We start from the raw sequence: 19,085 nt of genomic DNA, 5'->3' as shown, positions 1-19,085 counted from the left end.
AGGGAAATAGAGCAAGTTTATTTTGGGAAACCTGGTAATTTTGGAATAGTTGGACCAAAGGGTGTGTTTCTGTGATGTATGACTCTATAACTTTGGCTGATCCCTCACCACACCCCACTTAACATTTTTTTCCATGATTTTCCATACAGCTAAACTCCCCCAACCCGTCTCACTGGAACAGCTCCCACCTTCCTACAGTCTAAAGACCCTTTGAGTTATTGAGTCTGCACTGGATAACTCAAACCATTACTTTCCTTGCATATTTTTAAATTTTGTGCTCTTTACTGAATCTCTCAGGAATGCTGTTTCGATGCATGCATCTACATATTTCTGACACCAGGCATTTGAATGCAACTTTGCAATTTGGTTACATCCACTGGACAAATGTCACCTGTTTCTAATACATTGGATAGATCCCAGCACCAATAGGGTTTAAACAGCAGTAAACAGAGACATCAACTGAAGTAAGGAGATTTCTTTATCACCAAAATAAAGTTACAGTTTCTTAATAACAAATATTTCACTCAATACAAAAAAATCTATTTAGGTGTAAATCCATATGGTGCTTGCAGTTCTTCAGATATACTTTCAGAAAGAAATCTCGCTCATGGTTAATAAGTTTGAGTTTCCCACCAGTCATCAGGATCATAGGTCAGTCCCCAGAAAAGATCAACGCCCAGAAAGATCTCCACCTGAAAAAGTACAGTGAGGTATTGAACAATATAAATGAATCTGAAAATAATTTCAATGGCATTGTGTAAATCATTACAAACAAACATCAGCCATTTCTCTTCTAGTTTTTGCCAGTTTGTTTATAACTGCAATTTCTCACTATCTTCCTCCTAAGCTACATTTGTTATGGACCCCCTCAAAATATTTTAAGAAGGCATCCAAGACGCTATCATTTTCTTATTTTGAAAGCAGATGTGAGGTGGATATTCCAGGTGCAATGCAGCTGGTCAAACCACTTAGCTTTAAGCAAAACAGAGTTTATTTAAACACTACACTTGAAACATAAACAAAAGAAAACAGAGTACTTGCAGGGTTACATCATACTTTGCTCAAAAACTGCATGCATTCATGTAAAGCTCCATGATCTCACTTTTTAGATTAGAATCAATCTAAACATCATGGCATCGACAGAGAACACAGGGGGTTAACACCTTTAACATATTGTCTAGCTATCACCATTGTTAACAGCTAACCCGAGAATGCAATTTTTTAAATAAAGGGTTTTGTGATTTACACATGAAAGAAGTGAAACTATCACTGGATTCTAACAGATGAAAGGCTGAACTGACAATCAATTTTTCAATGTATAATTTCAGTTACATCACACTGTAAATTTTTGCTATAAATTCTGTGTGTTAGGATTGAGCCCTCCACAATCACCTGATGAAGGAGCAGCGTTCCAAAAGCTAGTGTGCTTCCAATTAAACCTGTTGGACTATAACCTGGTGTTGTGTGATTTTTAACTTTGTACACCCCAGTCTAACACCGGCATCGCCAAATCAAAAGAAATTAGAATTTAGAAGCACTTAACTATTGGAAAACTGAGGTAAAAACAGTGACTGCAGATGCTGGAAATCAGATTCTGGATTAGTGGTGCTGGAAGAGCACAGCAGTTCAGGCAGCATCCGAGGAGCAGTAAAATTGACGTTTCGGGCAAAAGCCCTTCATCAGGAATAAAGGCAGAGAGCCTGAAGCGTGGAGAGATAAGCTAGAGGAGGGTGGAGGTGGGGAGAAAGTAGCATAGAGTACAATAGGTGAGTGGGGGAGGGGATGAAGGTGATAGGTCAGGGAGGAGAGGGTGGAGTGGGTAGGTGGAAAAGGAGATAGGCAGGTAGGACAAGTCCGGACAAGTCATGGGGACAGTGCTGAGCTGGAGGTTTGGAACATGGGTGAGGTGGGGGAAGGGGAAATGAGGAAACTGTTGAAGTCCACATTGATGCCCTGGGGTTGAAGTGTACTGAGGCGGAAGATGAGGCGTTCTTCCTCCAGGCGTCTGGTGGTGAGGGAGCGGCGGTGAAGGAGGCTCAGGGCCTCCATGTCCTCGGGAGAGTGGGAGGGGGAGTTGAAATGTTGGGCCACGGGGCGGTGTGGTTGATTGGTGCGGGTGTCCCGGAGGTGTTCCCTAAAGCGCTCTGCTAGGAGGCGCCCAGTCTCCCTAATGTAGAGGAGACCGCATTGGAGCAACGGATACAATAAATGATATTAGTGGATGTAAAGGTAAAACTTTGATGGATGTGGAAGGCTCCTTTAGAGCCTAGGATAGAGGTGAGGAAGGAGGTGTGGGCGCAGGTTTTACAGTTCCTGCAGTGGCAGGGGGAGGTGCCAGGATGGGAGGGTGGGTTGTAGGGGGGCGTGGACCTGACCAGGTAGTCACGGAGGGAACGGTGGTGGAACTGGTCCTCTTGGGAGCAGATACGGCGGAGGCGGAGGAATTGGGAATACGGGATGGCATTTTTGCAGGACGGAGGGTGGGAAGAAGTGTAATCCAGGTAGCTGTGGGAGTCAGTGGGTTTGTAAAAAATGTCAGTGTCAAGTCGGTCGTCATTAATGGAGATGGAGAGGTCCAGGAAGAGGAGGGAGGTGTCAGAGTTGGTCCAGGTAAATTTAAGGTCAGGGTGGAATATGTTGGTGAAGCTGATGAATTGCTCAACCTCCTCACGGGAGCATAAGGTGGCACCAATGCAGCCATCAATGTAGCAGAGGAAGAGGTGGGGAGTGGTGCCGGTGTAATTCCAGAAGATTGACTGTTATACGTAGCCAACAAAGAGACAGGCATAGCAGGGGCCCATATGCACCCCACTCACCTGCATTCTGCTGACATGCCCCCCACAGACCCCACTGTCACGATCCCCACCCCCCAGAACCCTGAGGGGAACACCTCCCCTGCTCATGACTCCACCACCATTCCCCCCACCACCACACCCACTCCAGTTTCCGGCTCCGCCCCCACTCCCTGTTCCATACCCACACCAGATCCCAGCTCCCAGCCCTGCCGAGTTTCCACCATCCCTCCAGACCTTCCCCTGACTGAGGACGAACGATCAGTCCTCAGTAAAGGACTCATCTTCATCCCCCTCCGCCCACGCATCAATGAATTTAATACACGCCGTGACGTCAAACACTTCTTCCGCTGCCTCCGTCTACAAGCTTACTTTCACAATCAGGATTCCCGCCCACCTTCCGAGGACCCCTTCACCCACCTCCAACACACTGCATCCACCTGGACACCCCGCGCTGGCCTATTACCCGCCCTCGATCTCTTCATTTCCAACTGCCCCCGGGACATTAACCGCTTCAACCTGTCTACCCCCCTCCCCCACTCCAACCTCTCACCTTCACAATAGAACATAGAACATAGAAAAATATAGCGCAGTACAGGCCCTTCGGCCCTCAATGTTGCGCCGACCGAATCCTACCTAACCTACACTAGCCCAATAACTTCCAAATGCCTATCCAATGCCCGCTTAAATGACCATAAAGAGGGAGAGTTCACCACTGCTACTGGCAGGGCATTCCATGAACTCACAACACGCTGTGTAAAGAATCTACCCCTAACATCTGTCCTATACCTTCCACCCCTTAATTTAAAGCTGTGTCCCCTTGTAACAGCTGACTCCATTAGCGGTAAAAGGTTCTCAGTGTCTACCCTATCTAAACCCCTAATCATCTTGTACACCTCTATCAAATCTCCCCTAAACCTTCTCTTCTCCAATGAGAACAGCCCCAAGTGCCTCAGTCTTTCCTCATACGATTTTCCTACCATACCAGGCAACATCCTGGTAAACCTCCTCTGCACTCGTTCCAATGCCTCCACATCCTTCCTATAGTATGGCGACCAAAACTGCACACAATACTCCAGATGAGGCCGCACCAGAGTCTTATACAACTGCAACATGACCTCAGGACTCCGGAACTCAATTCCTCTGCCAATAAAGCCCAGTACACCATATGCCTTCCTCACAGCACTATTTACCTGGGTGGCAACTTTCAGAGATCTGTGTACATGGACACCAAGATCCCTCTGCTCATCCACACTACCAAGTAGCCTACCATTAGCCCAGTAATCCATCTTCTTGTTACTCCTACCAAAGTGAATGACTTCACACTTAGCTACATTGAACTCCATTTGCCACCTTTCTGCCCAGCTTTGCAACTTGTCTATATCCCGCTGTAACCTGCCACATCCTTCCTCACTATCCACAACTCCACCGACTTTTGTGTCATCCGCAAACTTACTCACCCAGCTTTCAAGCCCCTCCTCTAGATCATTTATAAAGTTAACAAAAAGCAATGGTCCCAAAACAGATCCTTGAGGTACACCGTTAGTAACTGCACTCCAAGATGAACCTATACCATCAACTACTACCCTCTGTCTCCTTCCAGCCAGCCAATTTCTAATCCAAACCTCTAATGCACCCTCAATGCCATACCTCCGTAATTTTTGCATTAGCCTACCGTGGGGTACCTTATCGAACGCCTTACTAAAATCCATATACACAACATCTACTGCTTTACCCTCGTCCACTTCCTTAGTCACCTTCTCAAAGAACTCAATAAGGTTTGTGAGGCACGACCTGCCCTTCACAAAACCATGCTGACTATCCTTGATCACGTTATTCCTATCCAAATGTTCATAAATCTTATCTCTTACAATTCTCCCTAAGACTTTGCCCACCACAGAAGTCAGACTCACTGGCCTATAGTTACTCGGGCTATCCCTACTCCCCTTCTTGAACAAGGGGACCACATTCGCCATCCTCCAGTCTTCTGGTACTATTCCCGTTGACAATGACAACATAAAAATCCAGGCCAATGGCTCTGCTATCTCCTCCCTAGCTTCCCAGAGGATCCTAGGATAAATGCCATCAGGCCCAGGAGACTTATCTATTTTCATCCTTTCCAGTATTCCCAAAACCTCTTCCCTACATACTTCAATGCCATCCATTCTAATCATTTGTGACTCAATATTCACACCAGCAACAGTGTCCTGTTCCTGAGTGAATACTGACGAAAAGTATTGATTTAGTGTCTCTCCAATCTCCTCCGCCTCCACGCACAACTTCCCACTACTATCCTTGACTGGACCGATACCTACCCTAGTCATCCTTTTATTCCTGACATACCTATAGAAAGCCTTTGGATTTTCCCTAATCCTACCAGCTAAGGACTTTTCATGTCCCCTTCTCGCTGCTCTTAGCACAGCCCTCCAATCCCTGTGCTCCAATCCCAACCTCACCATCAAGCCAGTGGATAAAGGGGGTGCAGTGGTAGTCTGGTGCACTGACCTCTACACCGCTGAAGCCAAATGTCTTCCTACCGCCCCTCGACCATGACCCCACCCCCTATTACCAAACCATCATCTCCCAGACCATACAGAACCACATCACCTCATGAGATCTCCCACCCACAGCTTCCAACCTCATAGTCCGGGAACCCCGCACTGCCCAGTTCTACCTCCTTCCCAAGATCCACAAGCCTGACCACCCTGGCCGACCCATTGTCTCAGCATGCTCCTGCCCCACTGAACTCATCTCTACCTACCTCGACACTGTCCTATCCCCCCTAGTCCAGGAACTCCCCACATACATTCAAGACACCACCCACCCCCTCCATCTCCTCCAAGACTTCTGTTTCCCTGGCCCCCAATGCCTCATCTTCACCATGGATATCCAATCCCTCTACACCTCCATCTGCCATGACTAGGGCCTTCAAGCCCTCCATTTTTTCCTCTCCCGACATTCCCAACAGTACCCTTCCACCGACACTCTCATTCGTTTGGTCAAACTGGTCCTCACCCTTAACAATTTCTCCTTTGAATCCTCCCACTTCCTCCAGACCAAAGGGGTAGCCATGGGCACACGTATGGGCCCCAGCTATGCCTGTCTCTTTGTTGACTACGTAGAACAGTTGATCTTCTGTAATTACACCGGCACCACTCTCCACCTCTTCCTCCGCTACATTGATGACTGCATTGGCGCCACCTCATGCTCCCGCGAGGAGGTTGAGCAGTTCATCAACTTCACCAATACATTCCACCCTGATCTTAAATTTACCTGGACTATCTCTGACACCTCCCTCCCCTTCCTGGACCTCTCCATCTCCATTAACGACGACCGACTTGACACTGACATTTTTTACAAACCCACCGACTCCCACAGCTACCTGGATTACACCTCATCTCACCCTACCTCTTGCAAAAATTCCATCTTGTGTTCCCAATTCCTCCGCCTCCACCGTATCTGTTCCCAGGAGGCCCAGTTCCACCATAGAACACACCAGATGGCCTCCTTCTTTAGCGACCGCAATTTCCCTTTCCACGTGGTTAAAGATGCCCTCCAATGCATCTCGTCCACATCTCGCACCTCCACCCTCAGACCCCACCCCTCCAACCTGTAACAAGGATAGAACACCCCTGGTGCTCACCTTCCACCCTACCAACCTTCGCATAAACCAAATCATCCGCCGACATTTCCGCCACCTCCAAAAAGACCCCACCACCAGGGATAAATTTCCCTCCCCACCCCTTTCCGCAAAGACCGTTCCATCTGTGACTACCTGGTCAGGTCCACGCCCCCCCTACAACCCATCCTCCCCTCCTGGCACCTTCCCCTGCCACTGCAGGAACTGTAAAACTTGCGCCCACATCTCCTCCCTCACCTCCATCCAAGGCCCTAAAGGAGCCTTCCATATCCATCAAAGTTTTACCTTTACATCCACTAATATCATTTATTGTATCCGTTGCTCCCGATGCGGTCTCCTGTACACTGGGGAGACTGGATGCCTCATAGCAGAGCGCATTAGGGAACATCTCCGGGACACCCGCACCAATCAACCACACCGCCCCGTGGCCCAACATTTCAACTCCCCCTCCCACTCTGCCGGGGACATGGAAGTCCTGGGCCTCCTTCACCGCTGCTCCCTCACCACCAGACGCCTGGAGGAAGAACGCCTCATCTTCCGCCTCAGTACACTTCAACCCCAGGGCATCAATGTGGACTTCAACAGTTTCCTCATTTCCCCTTCCCCCACATCACCCTAGTTCCTAACTTCCAGCTCAGCACCATCCTCATGACTTGTCCGAACTTGTCCGACCTGCCTAGCTCCTTTTCCACCTATCCACTTCACCCTCTCCTCCTTGACCTATCACCTTCATCCCCTCCCCCACTCACCCATTGTACTCTATGCTACTTTCTCCCCATCCCCACCCTCCTCTAGCTTATCTCTCCACGCTTCAGGCTCTCTGCCTTTATTCCTGATGAAGGGCTTTTGCCTGAAACGTCAATTTTACTGCTCCTCGGATGCTGCCTGAACTGCTGTGCACTTCCAGCACCACTAATCCAGATACTGGAAAACTTAACCTACTTGATACAGCAACTTAACTAAGGAGCTGTTCCAATCCAGTCACACCACATAAACACCCCCTTGGCAAAAGGTAAATTCAAACAGATTTCTGCAGACAGTACGGAACAACATCCAAAGATTTCAGCGAGAAAGTCAGGCAGAAAACATTAATGAAGTTTGCAATCTTTCCTGGACTCCAGCATCTTGTGACTGCCACAGCTCAACCAAACTATAAAAAACCTGAACTGTTGAACTGGCCATTGCCCTGCCATTATTAAACTCTTTCTAGACCGCTCGGCTCCTCTACCATTAGGACCTCTCTTAAAAAAAAACCCTAAGGACAAAATAACCTTGGTGAAGTGATAATATTGTCACACATTATTCAAAGGTACACTTACAATCTGGTAGTAACTGAATATTTTGTAACGCAGTCTGCCATGGCCTTTGTCACATGACTGTTGGGTTTTTTTTGTGATGGAGTTTAACAAATAACTGTGAGCCATTCTGGAATCCTCATCATTATATTTCAGACAGCTGTGACTACATAGCCTTTGGGAGTTTAGTGGAAACTTATTTACATGTGGGGATTGCAACTGAATTTTGGTAAAGCAAGTTTTTAAAGACTTGAATTCAGTTTGAAGGAGGCCTGATCTATGTTATATATATTGTTTTAGATTGGTTAAGAAAATAATTTGCCTCAGTGAAAGAGAGCAGCTTGAGACCATGAGTACTTTGTTACACATCTTCATTAATTATTCAAGGATGAAAAAGTTAAAGGTCTCAGTTGGTAATCTTCAAAGAAAAGGCTACAGATTAAATAGGCGAAGGAAATTTCTCTAGATATTGTATCACTGTAAAATGGTGTTGTGGAATGGCTGAGCCTATGTTCCTGCTGTGTATTTTAAGAATTCACAATCTTACACTTTGGTTTTTTTCAATATAACTTTTTGTTTTATTATCAAGAACACAGATTGATTTTGTTTTAGTGAGAAACCATTTTGTTTCCTGACTCAGTTGTAACTACTTCTCAGACGACATGTGTGGAAGCGCGGCCATCTGCATCTCCTTGGAGACTGTGTTAGGAAGCTGGAGCTGGATGCATGCAAGATTATCCGAGATGCTGAGTGCTTCATAGATAAGAGTTTTGGTGAGATGGTCAGTAGCTGGGTGACCACCAGGAAACACAGAGGGAGTAGGCAGACAGAGGGAGTAGGCAGACAGAGGGAGTAGGCAGGCAGAGGGAGTAGGCAGGCAGAGGGAGTAGGCAGACAGAGGGAGTAGGCAGGCAGAGGGAGTAGGCAGACAGAGGGAGTAGGCAGACAGAGGGAGTAGGCAGGCAGAGGGAGTAGGCAGACAGAGGGAGTAGGCAGGCAGAGGGAGTAGGCAGGCAGAGGGAGTAGGCAGAATCCCCTATGACCATTCCCATTTTGGATAATGTCGGGTGGGGAATGACCATTCGGGGAAAGCGGCAGTAACCAGGTTGGTGGCACGATGACGGACTCTGGGGCACAACGGGCAAGGGTAAAGGTAAGCAGGACCTTAGTGATAGGAGACTCGATAGTTAGAGGGACAGATCGGAGATTCTGTGACCACAAATGGGAATCCAGGATGGTGTGTCAGTTCCCGGGCACCAGGGTCCAGGATGTCTCAGACTGTAGAACGCTCTCAAGGGGAGGGGGTGAGCAGCTAGAAGTCATTGTGCACGATGCACAAATGACATGGGTAGAAACAAGGATGAGATCAAGCAGATTGATTATAGAAAGCTAGGAAAAATGTTAAAAAACATTTCATGTTGCACTTGTATAAGACTCTGGTGCGGTCTCATCTGGAGTATTGTGTGCAGTTTTGGTCGCCATACTATAGGAAGGATGTGGAGGCACTGGAACGGGTACAGAGGAGGTTTACCAGGATGTTGCCAGGTAGGGTAGGAAGATCGTATGAGGAAAGGCTGAGGCACTTGGGGCTGTTTTCATTGGAGAAAAGAAGGTTTAGGGGTGACTTGATAGAGGTGTACAAGATGATTAGGGGTTTAGATAGGGTTGACCATGAGCACCTTTTTCCACGTATGGAGTCAGATATTACGAGGGGGCATAGCTTTAAATTAAGGGGTGATAGGTATAGAACTGATGTTAGGGGTAGATTCTTTACTCAGCGAGTTGTGAGTTTATGGAATGCCCTGCCAGTAGCAGTGGTGGATTCTCCCTCTTTATGGGCATTTAAACGGGCATTGGATAGGCATATGGAGGAAAGTGGACTAGTGGAGGTTAGGTGGGCTTGGATCGGCGCAACATCGAGGGCCGAAGGGCCTGTACTGCGCTGTATTTTTCTATGTTCTATGTTTTCTTTCTGTGTAAAACCAGGACCTCGACAGTGGTAATGTCTGGATTACTTCCAGTGCTACGTGTTGGTGAGGGTAAGAATAGGAGGATATGGCAGATGAATGCATGGCTAAAGAATTGGTGCAGGGGGCAGGAATTCAGATAGTTAGATCATTGGTACCTTTTCTGGGGCTGAGGTGGCCTGTTCAAGAGGGTTGAGTTGCACCCGAACCGGAGGAGGAGCATTATTCTGGCGGGCAGATTTGCTAGTGCCCCCTTTTCATCCTCCTGATTTTCTTCTTCAGTAAACTTCTGTATTCCCTATATACCTCCAGGGATCCCCTTGATGCTAGCTGCCTGTACTTGAGCCATGCTTCCTTTTTTCTTGGTCAAGGCCTCAATATCTCGCCATCCAGGGTTCCTTAATCCTGCCAACCCTTTTCTCTTTCCATCTAGCTACCTTACCCCAAATCCCATGCAATTTAGATCTGCCAAGTGTGACTTCACCTTTTTAAAGTCCATATAAACTATATCTGAAGCCCTTCCCTCATCAATAATCCTTGTCACCCCTTCACAAAATTCAAAATCACACAACACCAGGTTATAATCCAACAGGTTTATTTGGAAGTACCAGCTTTCAGAGCACTGCTCCTTCATCAGGTAGTGCTCCAAAAGTTTGTACTTCCAAATAAATCTGTCGGACTATAACCTGGTGTTGTGCGATTTTTAACTTTATCTATCCCAATCCAACACTGATACCTTCTCTTCAAAAAATTCAATCAGTTTGTTGAGACATGACCATCCCCACACAAGACCATGCTGCCTGTTACCAATCAGTCCATTTCCTTCCTAATGTGCATATCTTGTCCTTCAGCATCTTCTCCAAGAGCTTCCCTATGACAGACAGCAGGCTCACTGGCCTTAAATTTCCTGGATTATCTCTGCTTCCTTTGTTAAACAAGGGAACAACAATGGCTAATGTCCAGTCCTCTGGAACCTCTCCTGTGGTCAAAGAAGATATTAAGATATCTGCTATTTCTTTCCTTGCCTTTCGCGTTTAACCTGGGATAGAGCCCAGCTGGCCCTGGGGACTTATCCACCTTAATGCAATTTAAGATACTCAAAACTCCCTCCTTCAATATATTGATATTCTTTAGGTATTCACACATCATCCCTGACTTCAGCATCAGTCATTTCCTTGTCCTTGGTGAATACTGATACAAAATATTCATTATGGATCCTTCCGACTTATCATAAGAGTCATAGAGATGTACAGCAAGGAAACGGGCCCTTCGGTCCAACTCAACCATGCCAACCAGGTATCCTAAATTAGTCTAGTAACATTTGGCAGCTCTTGGCCCTTTCCCCTGTAAACCTTTCCTAATCAAATATCCATCCAGATGCCTTTTAAATGTTGTAATTGTACCAGCCTCCAAAACTCCCTCTGGCAGTTCATTCTATACACATACCACCTTCTGTGTGAAAATGTTGCCCCTTAGGTCCCTTTCAAATCTCTCCCCTTTCACCCTAAACGTATGCCCTCTAGTTCTGATTCCCCCACCCCAGGGAAAAGATCTATTTACTCTAACCATGCCCCTCAGGATTTCATAAACCTCTATAATCCCTCAGCCTCTGATGCTCCAGGGAAACAGCCCAGTCTACCCAGCCTCTCCCTATAGCTGAAACTATCCAACCCTGGCAACATCGTTGTAAATCTTTTGTGAACCATTTCAAGTTTCACAACATCCTACCAATAGGAAGGAGACTAGAATTGCACAGAATATACCAAAGGTGGGCTAACTTCCTGTGGCTCCGCACATCATTTCCCTCTTTTATCCTGGAGTGGCCCTAATCTTTCCCTTGCAACCCCCTTTGTTTAATATATGTATAAAAAACTTTGGGATTCTCCTTGACCCTGTTTACTAAAGACATTCCATGGCCCCTTTTAGCTTTCCTAATTCCGCGTTTAAATTTCTTCAAAATGTCTCTGTACCCCTTAAGGGATTTGTCAGTTTGTAACTACTTAGACCTGTTATATGCTTCATTTTTCCTTTTGACTAAGTTTACAATTTCCCTTGTCATCCATGGTTCCCCAAAATGTCTGTTTAAATTCAAGAAAGGTGAATCAACTCTGCCCAACATGATTAACTCCACATTATTGTCCAAAACTAGAATGAAAATAGCTTTCTTCTTAACTAGTATTAGACTAAAATGAAACTGGAGTTTCATAGATATGACTGCAGGAGGGCAATATGTGAGTTTTAAGTAAAGATACTGTAGATATAGGCTAGATACATTCCAACATTGGTGAAAGATAAGGGAGATGCAGCTGGTGGCACAAAAAATAAAGGTGTATGAACACATTAGGCAAATTATTCAAGTGAGAACCAGGGCAAATACAATCAACCAGGAGGGGAGGTAATGAGAAATCTCCCACGAGGAGGTTGAACAGTTCATCAACTTTACTAACACCTTCCATCCCGACCTGAAATTCACCTGGACTGTCTCAGACTCCTCCCTCCCCTTCCTAGACCTTTCCATTTCTATCTCGGGCGACCGACTCAACACAGACATCTATTATAAATCGACTGACTCCTACAGCTACCTGGACTACACCTCCTCCCACCCTGCCCCCTGTAAAAATGCCACCCCATATTCCCAATTCCTTCGTCTCCGCCACATCTGCTCCCAGGAGGACCAATTCCAACACCGCACAGCCCAGACGGCCTCCTTCTTCAAGGACCGCAGACTCCCCCCAGACGTGATCGACGATGCCCTCCACCGCATCTCCTCCACTTCCCGCTCCTCCGCCCTTGAGCCCCGCTCCTCCAACCGCCACCAAGACAGAACCCCACTGGTTCTCACCTACCACCCCACCAACCTCCGCATACAACGTATCATCCGCCGCCATTTCCGCCACCTCCAAACGGACCCCACCACCAAGGATATATTTCCCTCCCCTCCCCTATCAGCGTTCCGCAAGGACCGCTCCCTTCGTGACTCCCTCGTCAGATCCACACCCCCCACCAACCCAACCTCCACCCCCGGCACCTTCCCCTGCAACCGCAGGAAATGTAAAACTTGCGCCCACACCTCCACACTCACTTCCCTCCAAGGCCCCAAGGGATCCTTCCATATCCGCCACAAGTTCACCTGTACCTCCACACACATCATCTATTGCATCCGCTGCACCCGATGTGGCCTCCTCTATATTGGTGAGACAGGCCGCTTACTTGCGGAACGCTTCAGAGAACACCTCCGGGCCGCCCGAACCAACCAACCCAATCACCCCGTGGCTCAACACTTTAATTCTCCCTCCCACTCCACCGAGGACATGCAGGTCCTTGGACTCCTCCACCGGCAGAACACAACTACACGACGGCTGGAGGAGGAGCGCCTCATCTTCCGCCTGGGAACCCTCCAACCACAAGGCATGAATTCAGATTTCTCCAGCTTCCTCATTTCCCCTCCCCCCACCTTGTCTCAGTCGGTTCCCTCAACTCAGCACCGCCCTCCTAACCTGCAATCCTCTTCCTGACCTCTCCGCCCCCACCCCACTCCGGCCTATCACCCTCACCTTGACCTCCTTCCACCTATCCCACCTCCATCGCCCCTCCCCCTAGTCCCTCCTCCCTACCTTTTATCTTAGCCTGCTTGGCTCTCTCTCTCTTATTCCTGATGAAGGGCTTATGCTCGAAACGTCGAATTCTCTATTCCTGAGATGCTGCCTGGCCTGCTGTGCTTTGACCAGCAACACATTTGCAGCTACAATGAGAAATCTAAATCTAGCTAACATGACGTAAGAACACAGGTAGGCCACTTGCCCCCTCTCCACCCCCTCACTTTAAGTTTGTTTCTCCCACTTGATAAGATTATAACATTTGTGATTAGAATCTCAAATCCTTCGCTATCTCTCCTGAGCAGCTAATGGCCAGAACATTCTCATTTTTCCTTTATTGCCTGGTGTAAGCCATGTCTCAACATGGTCCCCAAGTGATACTCTGATGTGGTGACTGATGCATTTAGTATTCCCGACATACTTTCCGTTGGCAGAGTAGGCTGCTTTAGTGTAGTGTGTAACATGGAAGAGGGAACAAGGAACGGAGTATACATTCTCAATGTACCCTGGCACTTACCCTGACAGCTGCTGCATTCACAGCTGAGAATTACGGGCAGAACAATAGGCTCCACATCTCCATTATCACATTGCAAATTCATGAACTGTACTGGCCGTTCAGGATCAAGCCGATAACTGCAGCAATCACAGATACTCTGCAGGTAAGGCTCCTGCAACATATATATCAGAAGAAAGTGAGGATCAGATGCTGGAGACCAGAGTCGAGAGAGTGATGCTGAAAAAGTACAGCAGGTCAGGCAGCATCCGAAGAGCAGGAAAATCAACACTTTTGGTATAAGGCCTTCATCAGGAATGCGTCCATGTGGGATCGGTCAGTTTGGTAGGCAGGTACTGAGGAAGGAAATGAGGCTGTGGTAGTGAGTCTGTTTCAGGATCTGGCTGAAAAGCTTTAGGGTAGAGGGGATGACCGGGGGGGGGGGGGGCAGTGCAGTGACGAAGGGCTTATGCCCAAAATGATGATTCGCCTGCTCCTCGGAAGCTGCCTGACCTGCTGTGCTTTTCCAGCACCAGACTCTTGATAACATGTACAAATCAGTTGTATTCAGACATAAAACATGACTGTTGTGGTTCTGTTCGCCGAGCTGGAAGTCTTTGCTGCAAACATTTCGTTCCCTGGCTAGGGAACATCATCAGTGCTATTGGAGCCTCCTGCGAAGCGCTGCTTTGATGTTTCTTCCGGTATTTATAGTGGTTTGTTCTTGCCGCTTCCGGGTGTCAGTTTCAGCTGTAGTAGTTTGTATGTGGGGTCCAGGTCGATGTGTCTGTTGATGGATGTTCTTGCCGTTTCCGGGTGTCAGTTTCAGCTGTAGTGGTTTGTATATGGCGTCCAGGTCTATGTGTCTGTTAATGGAGTTTGTGGATGAATGCCATGCCTCTAGGAATTCCCTGGCTGTTCTCTGTCTGGCTTGTCCTATGATGGTAGTGTTTTCCCAGTCAAATTCATGTTCCTGGTTGTCTGAGTGTATGGCTACTAGGGATAGCTGGTCGTGTCACAGGAAACCAACACACACAGACCAAGTCCTAAACTATGAAAGTAACCACCCCAACACACACAAACGAAGCTGCATCAGGACACTATTCAAAAGAGCCACAACACACTGCAGTACACCAGAACTGCGAAAAGAGGAAGAGGAACACCTATACAAGGTATTCGCCAAAAACGGATACCCACGCAACTTTATCACCAGATGCCTAAGAGATAGACCACGGAACGAGGACATGCCACAACCAAAAGGACTAGCCACATTACCATACGTCAGGAGCATCTCAGAACTGACAGCCAGACTACTGCGACCCTTAGGACTCATAACAGCTCACAAGCCAACTTCCACACTCAGACAACAACTCACTAGAACAAAGGACCCAATAGCCAGCACGAGCCAAACTAACATAGTTTACAAAATACCATGCAAGGACTGCACAAAACACTATATAGGACAAACAGGAAGACAGCTAACAATCCGCATCCATGAACATCAGCTAGCCACAAAACGACACGACCAGCTATCCCTAGTAGCCATACACTCAGACAACCAGGAACATGAATTTGACTGGGAAAACAATACCATCATAGGACAAGCCAGACAGAGAACAGCCAGGGAACTCCTAGAGGCATGGCATTCATCCACAAACTCCATTAACAGACACATAGACCTAGACCCCATATACAAGCCACTACAGCTGAAACTGACACCTGGAAACGGCAAGAACATCCATCAACAGACACATCGACCTGGACCCCACATACAAACTACTACAGCTGAAACTGACACCCGGAAGCGGCAAGAACAAACCACTATAAATACCGGAAGAAACATCAAAGCAGCGCTTCACAGGAGGCTCCAATAGCACTGATGATGTTCCCTAGCCAGGGAACGAAACGTTTGCAGCAAAGACTTCCAGCTCGGCGAACAGAACCACAACAATGGACACCCGAGCTACAAATCTTCAACCAGACATAAAACATGACTGTTTCAAAAACCTGTTCATTTGATGCGGATGTAACTGAAAGCTCTATTTATTACTGAAGAACAGTTAAAAGTCAACCACATGTTTGAGGGTCTGGAGTCATGTAGACCAGACTAGCAATTTTTAATTTAGCCTTAGCTCCTCATATTGCCTCAGCAAAGCATCTTTTTACTTTTTCTAATGATTTAATTGGTACCTACATGAGCCATGATAACTGGATCTTTCCCCTCCCACTCCAAGTTCCTCTGGAGCTCAGACGAGATATTCTGAACCCGGGCACCAGATGGACAACACAGCCTTCAGGACTTCAGATCTTGGCCACAGAGAACGGTGTTTATTCCCATGACTATACTACCCCGGATTTACAACTATGTTTCTCTCCCCTTCCCTACTCCCACATTGCGCCCTGTGCCATGGTGCTGTGGTCAGTTTGCTCATCCTCCCTACAGCATCTGTTCTCCTCCACACAGAGAGCAAGAATCTTAAACCTATTTGACAAGCTCAAGGGCTGAGGCTCCTTCAGCACTACCTCCTGGATCCTCCACTTGCTTTGCTTGTAGTCACACTCTCCTGAAACATGGCATCCAGATAACTCTCCCTCTCCCTAATGTGTTGCAGTGCTCGAAGCTCAGACTCCAGCTCATCAACACTGAAATGAAGTTCCTCAAACTACCAATCCTTATGACAGATGTGGTCACTATGAGCTGTGGTGGGGTCCACCAGTTCCGACATCATGCAGGTACAACACATGGCCTAGCCCTGCACCTCTATTGACTTAATTCTTAATTTACCTTTTTAAAAAAATTCTTACTCGTATTTTAGTTTGTAACCTTTAAGTATTTCCCTATTTACCTTCAATCTGAATAGTAACCTTAGTAACTATTACTAAGCAATGAATGTACAGTTTTTCTCAGCTTCCTGACCTACAGACCACAATTAGGGAAGATGGACAGTAGCACCTTCTTCATGATAGTCTTCAACACTGACACCCCACATGGATGTGTACTGAGCTTGCTACTGTACTGCCTATACACCATAAACTGTGTATCCAAATTCCGCATGAATGACATCTACAAGTTTTCTGATGACACTGCTGTGGTAGGATGGATATCAAACAACACTGAGACAGAAGGACGTAAAGTGCTTGGTGTCATGGTGCAATGATAATAGTCTCAATGTCGGCAAAATACAAGGACTGATTGTTGACTTCAAGAAGGAAGGAGGAGGACACACCTTTACCCAGATCAATGGAACTGGTGTGGAGAGGGCCGAAAGCATCAAGTTCCAAGGAGTGATGATAACCGACCATCTGTCCTGGTCGTCCTCTGTAGATGTGATAGTCAAGAAGGCACAACGTTGTCTCTACTTCCTCAGGAGGCTTGGAAATTTGGCACATCCATAAGCACCCTCACCAGCTTTTACAGATGTACTGTAAAAAGTACTCAGTCTGGGTGTAACACTGCTTGGTAAGGCAATTGCTCTGCCCAGGACATTAAGAAACTACAGAAAGTTGTGAACATGGCCCAGACCATCACACAAGCCAACCTCCCATCCATGTTCTCCACTTACATGTCTCGTTGCTGTGGAAAGGCAGCCAACATCATTAAAGACTCCTCCCACCCTGGGAATACTCTCTTTCAACCTCTTCCATCAGGCAGAAGATACAGAAGTTTGAACATATGCACCAACAGGTTCAAGAACAGTTTTTTCCCAGCTGTAATTAGACTGCTGAATGGACCTCTCTAATTTCAAATGATGTTGATCTTGCTGATGTTGATTTCACTTTGAGCACCTTCTGTGCAGTGTAACCTTGTATACCTCAATCTGTCTAAGCTTCCTATGATCTGTATGTCTTTGTTTGCTATGAGCTGCCTGTACTGCTCACAAAACAAAACTTTTCACTGTACCTTGGTTTTGACTACAATATATCAAATCCAATTCCTCTTTCTTTTGTGCTGGATCCTTTATCTTAGGTTTATCCTGTAAAAAGACCTCATAAACTATGAGCTAAAACAACACCGCTTCCCCTCTGCACCAAATTCCCACACTACCTCCAAATTCCCTGAAATACTTCTCATTCAGACAGTGACTCCAGATGTCATCTCTCCTTCTTGTTCATGCGAAGCTTACTGAAATGCTCTCCTACTGACACTTGATTCACTTAAACCCACCTCATTTCCAAGGACCAGGTCCAAATCATGCATCCTTCTTGTTGAACTGGACACATGGTGCTGTAGGAAACTCTCCTGAACACAGTCCTGGAACACTTTCTCCTTGCTCCCCCTTACATTACCAGTATCCTACAGTATATTTGAATAATTGAAGTCCTCCTTTATAACTACTCCATAATGTTAACATTTCCCTCATATGTCCTAATAGATTTGTTGAGTGCCAAGAGAGTAAGGAAAGGCTGAACAGTCTACTTTAATACTAAGAGTGTAATCGGTAAGGTGGGTTAATGGTGTGGATTGACACATTGTTGCTATCACAGAAACATGGCTGAGTGAAGGGCTGGACTGGCAACTCAACATCTTTAGGTGAGACAGAGGAGAGATGACATCTTGGAAGGTCCTCCAATGAGGCTGTGTGGGTAGAACTTAGAAACGTTGAGGAGCAGCCAATTTACTGGGAGTATATTAGGCTCCCAATAGGTCAGCGAGAAATAAAAGAGCAAATATGTAGACAGTTTACAGAGATGTGTTAGAGCAATAATCAGTTAATTATACTCAGGGATTTAGACTTTCCCCAATGTAAATTGGGATTGTCATAGTGTGAAGGATTTAGAGGGAGCAGAGTTCTTGAAATGTATCCAAGGAAGTTTTTTACATCACTATGGAGAAGACAATTAGTTTGTACAATGTGTGCAGGAGGGTTTCCTGACACAATATGTCGACAGGCCAACAAGAGGGGAGGCTATATTGGATTTGGTTCTAGGTAATGAACCAGGCCAGGTGTTAGACTTGGAGGTAGGTGAGCACTTCGGGGACAGTGACCACAACTCGGTGACTTTTACTTTAGTGATGGAGAGGGATAATCGTGTGCCGCAGGGCAAGAGCTATAGCTGGGGGCAGGGAAATTATGATGCAGTGAGGCATGACTTAGGATGTGTGGATTGGAAAAACAGGCTTCAAGAGAAGAACACTAATGAGATGTGGGGAGTGTTCAAGGAGCAGCTACTGCGTGTCCTCGATAGGTATGTACCAGTCAGGCATGGTGTAAAGGGCCTTGTGAGGCAGCCGTGGTTTAGTAAGGAATTGGAGTCCCTTGTGAAAGGGAAGAAGGCGGCATATGTAAAGATGAGGCGTGAA

At 46.7% G+C, this 19,085-nt stretch overlaps 1 protein-coding gene across 1 annotated transcript in view; it reads right to left on the bottom strand.

Annotated features, from left to right (window-relative positions):
* Positions 1–551: 551 nt before the first annotated feature.
* Positions 552–19,085, bottom strand: part of sspo (SCO-spondin) — a 538,757-nt gene continuing 520,223 nt past the window's right edge. Inside the window, exons 105-106 of the mRNA XM_060824077.1 lie at positions 13,808–13,958; positions 552–692 (exon numbers count right to left, since the gene is read on the bottom strand). Of these exons, the coding sequence (XP_060680060.1) occupies positions 670–692; positions 13,808–13,958 (174 nt within the window). The 3' untranslated portion in view covers positions 552–669. The remainder of the gene's footprint in view (positions 693–13,807; positions 13,959–19,085) is intronic.

Source organism: Hemiscyllium ocellatum, chromosome 4 (genome assembly GCF_020745735.1).
Source record: "Hemiscyllium ocellatum isolate sHemOce1 chromosome 4, sHemOce1.pat.X.cur, whole genome shotgun sequence".
Taxonomy (NCBI): domain Eukaryota; kingdom Metazoa; phylum Chordata; class Chondrichthyes; order Orectolobiformes; family Hemiscylliidae; genus Hemiscyllium; species Hemiscyllium ocellatum.
Note: the sequence above shows the minus strand (reverse complement) of the source record. Positions and strands in the feature narration are given on the sequence as shown.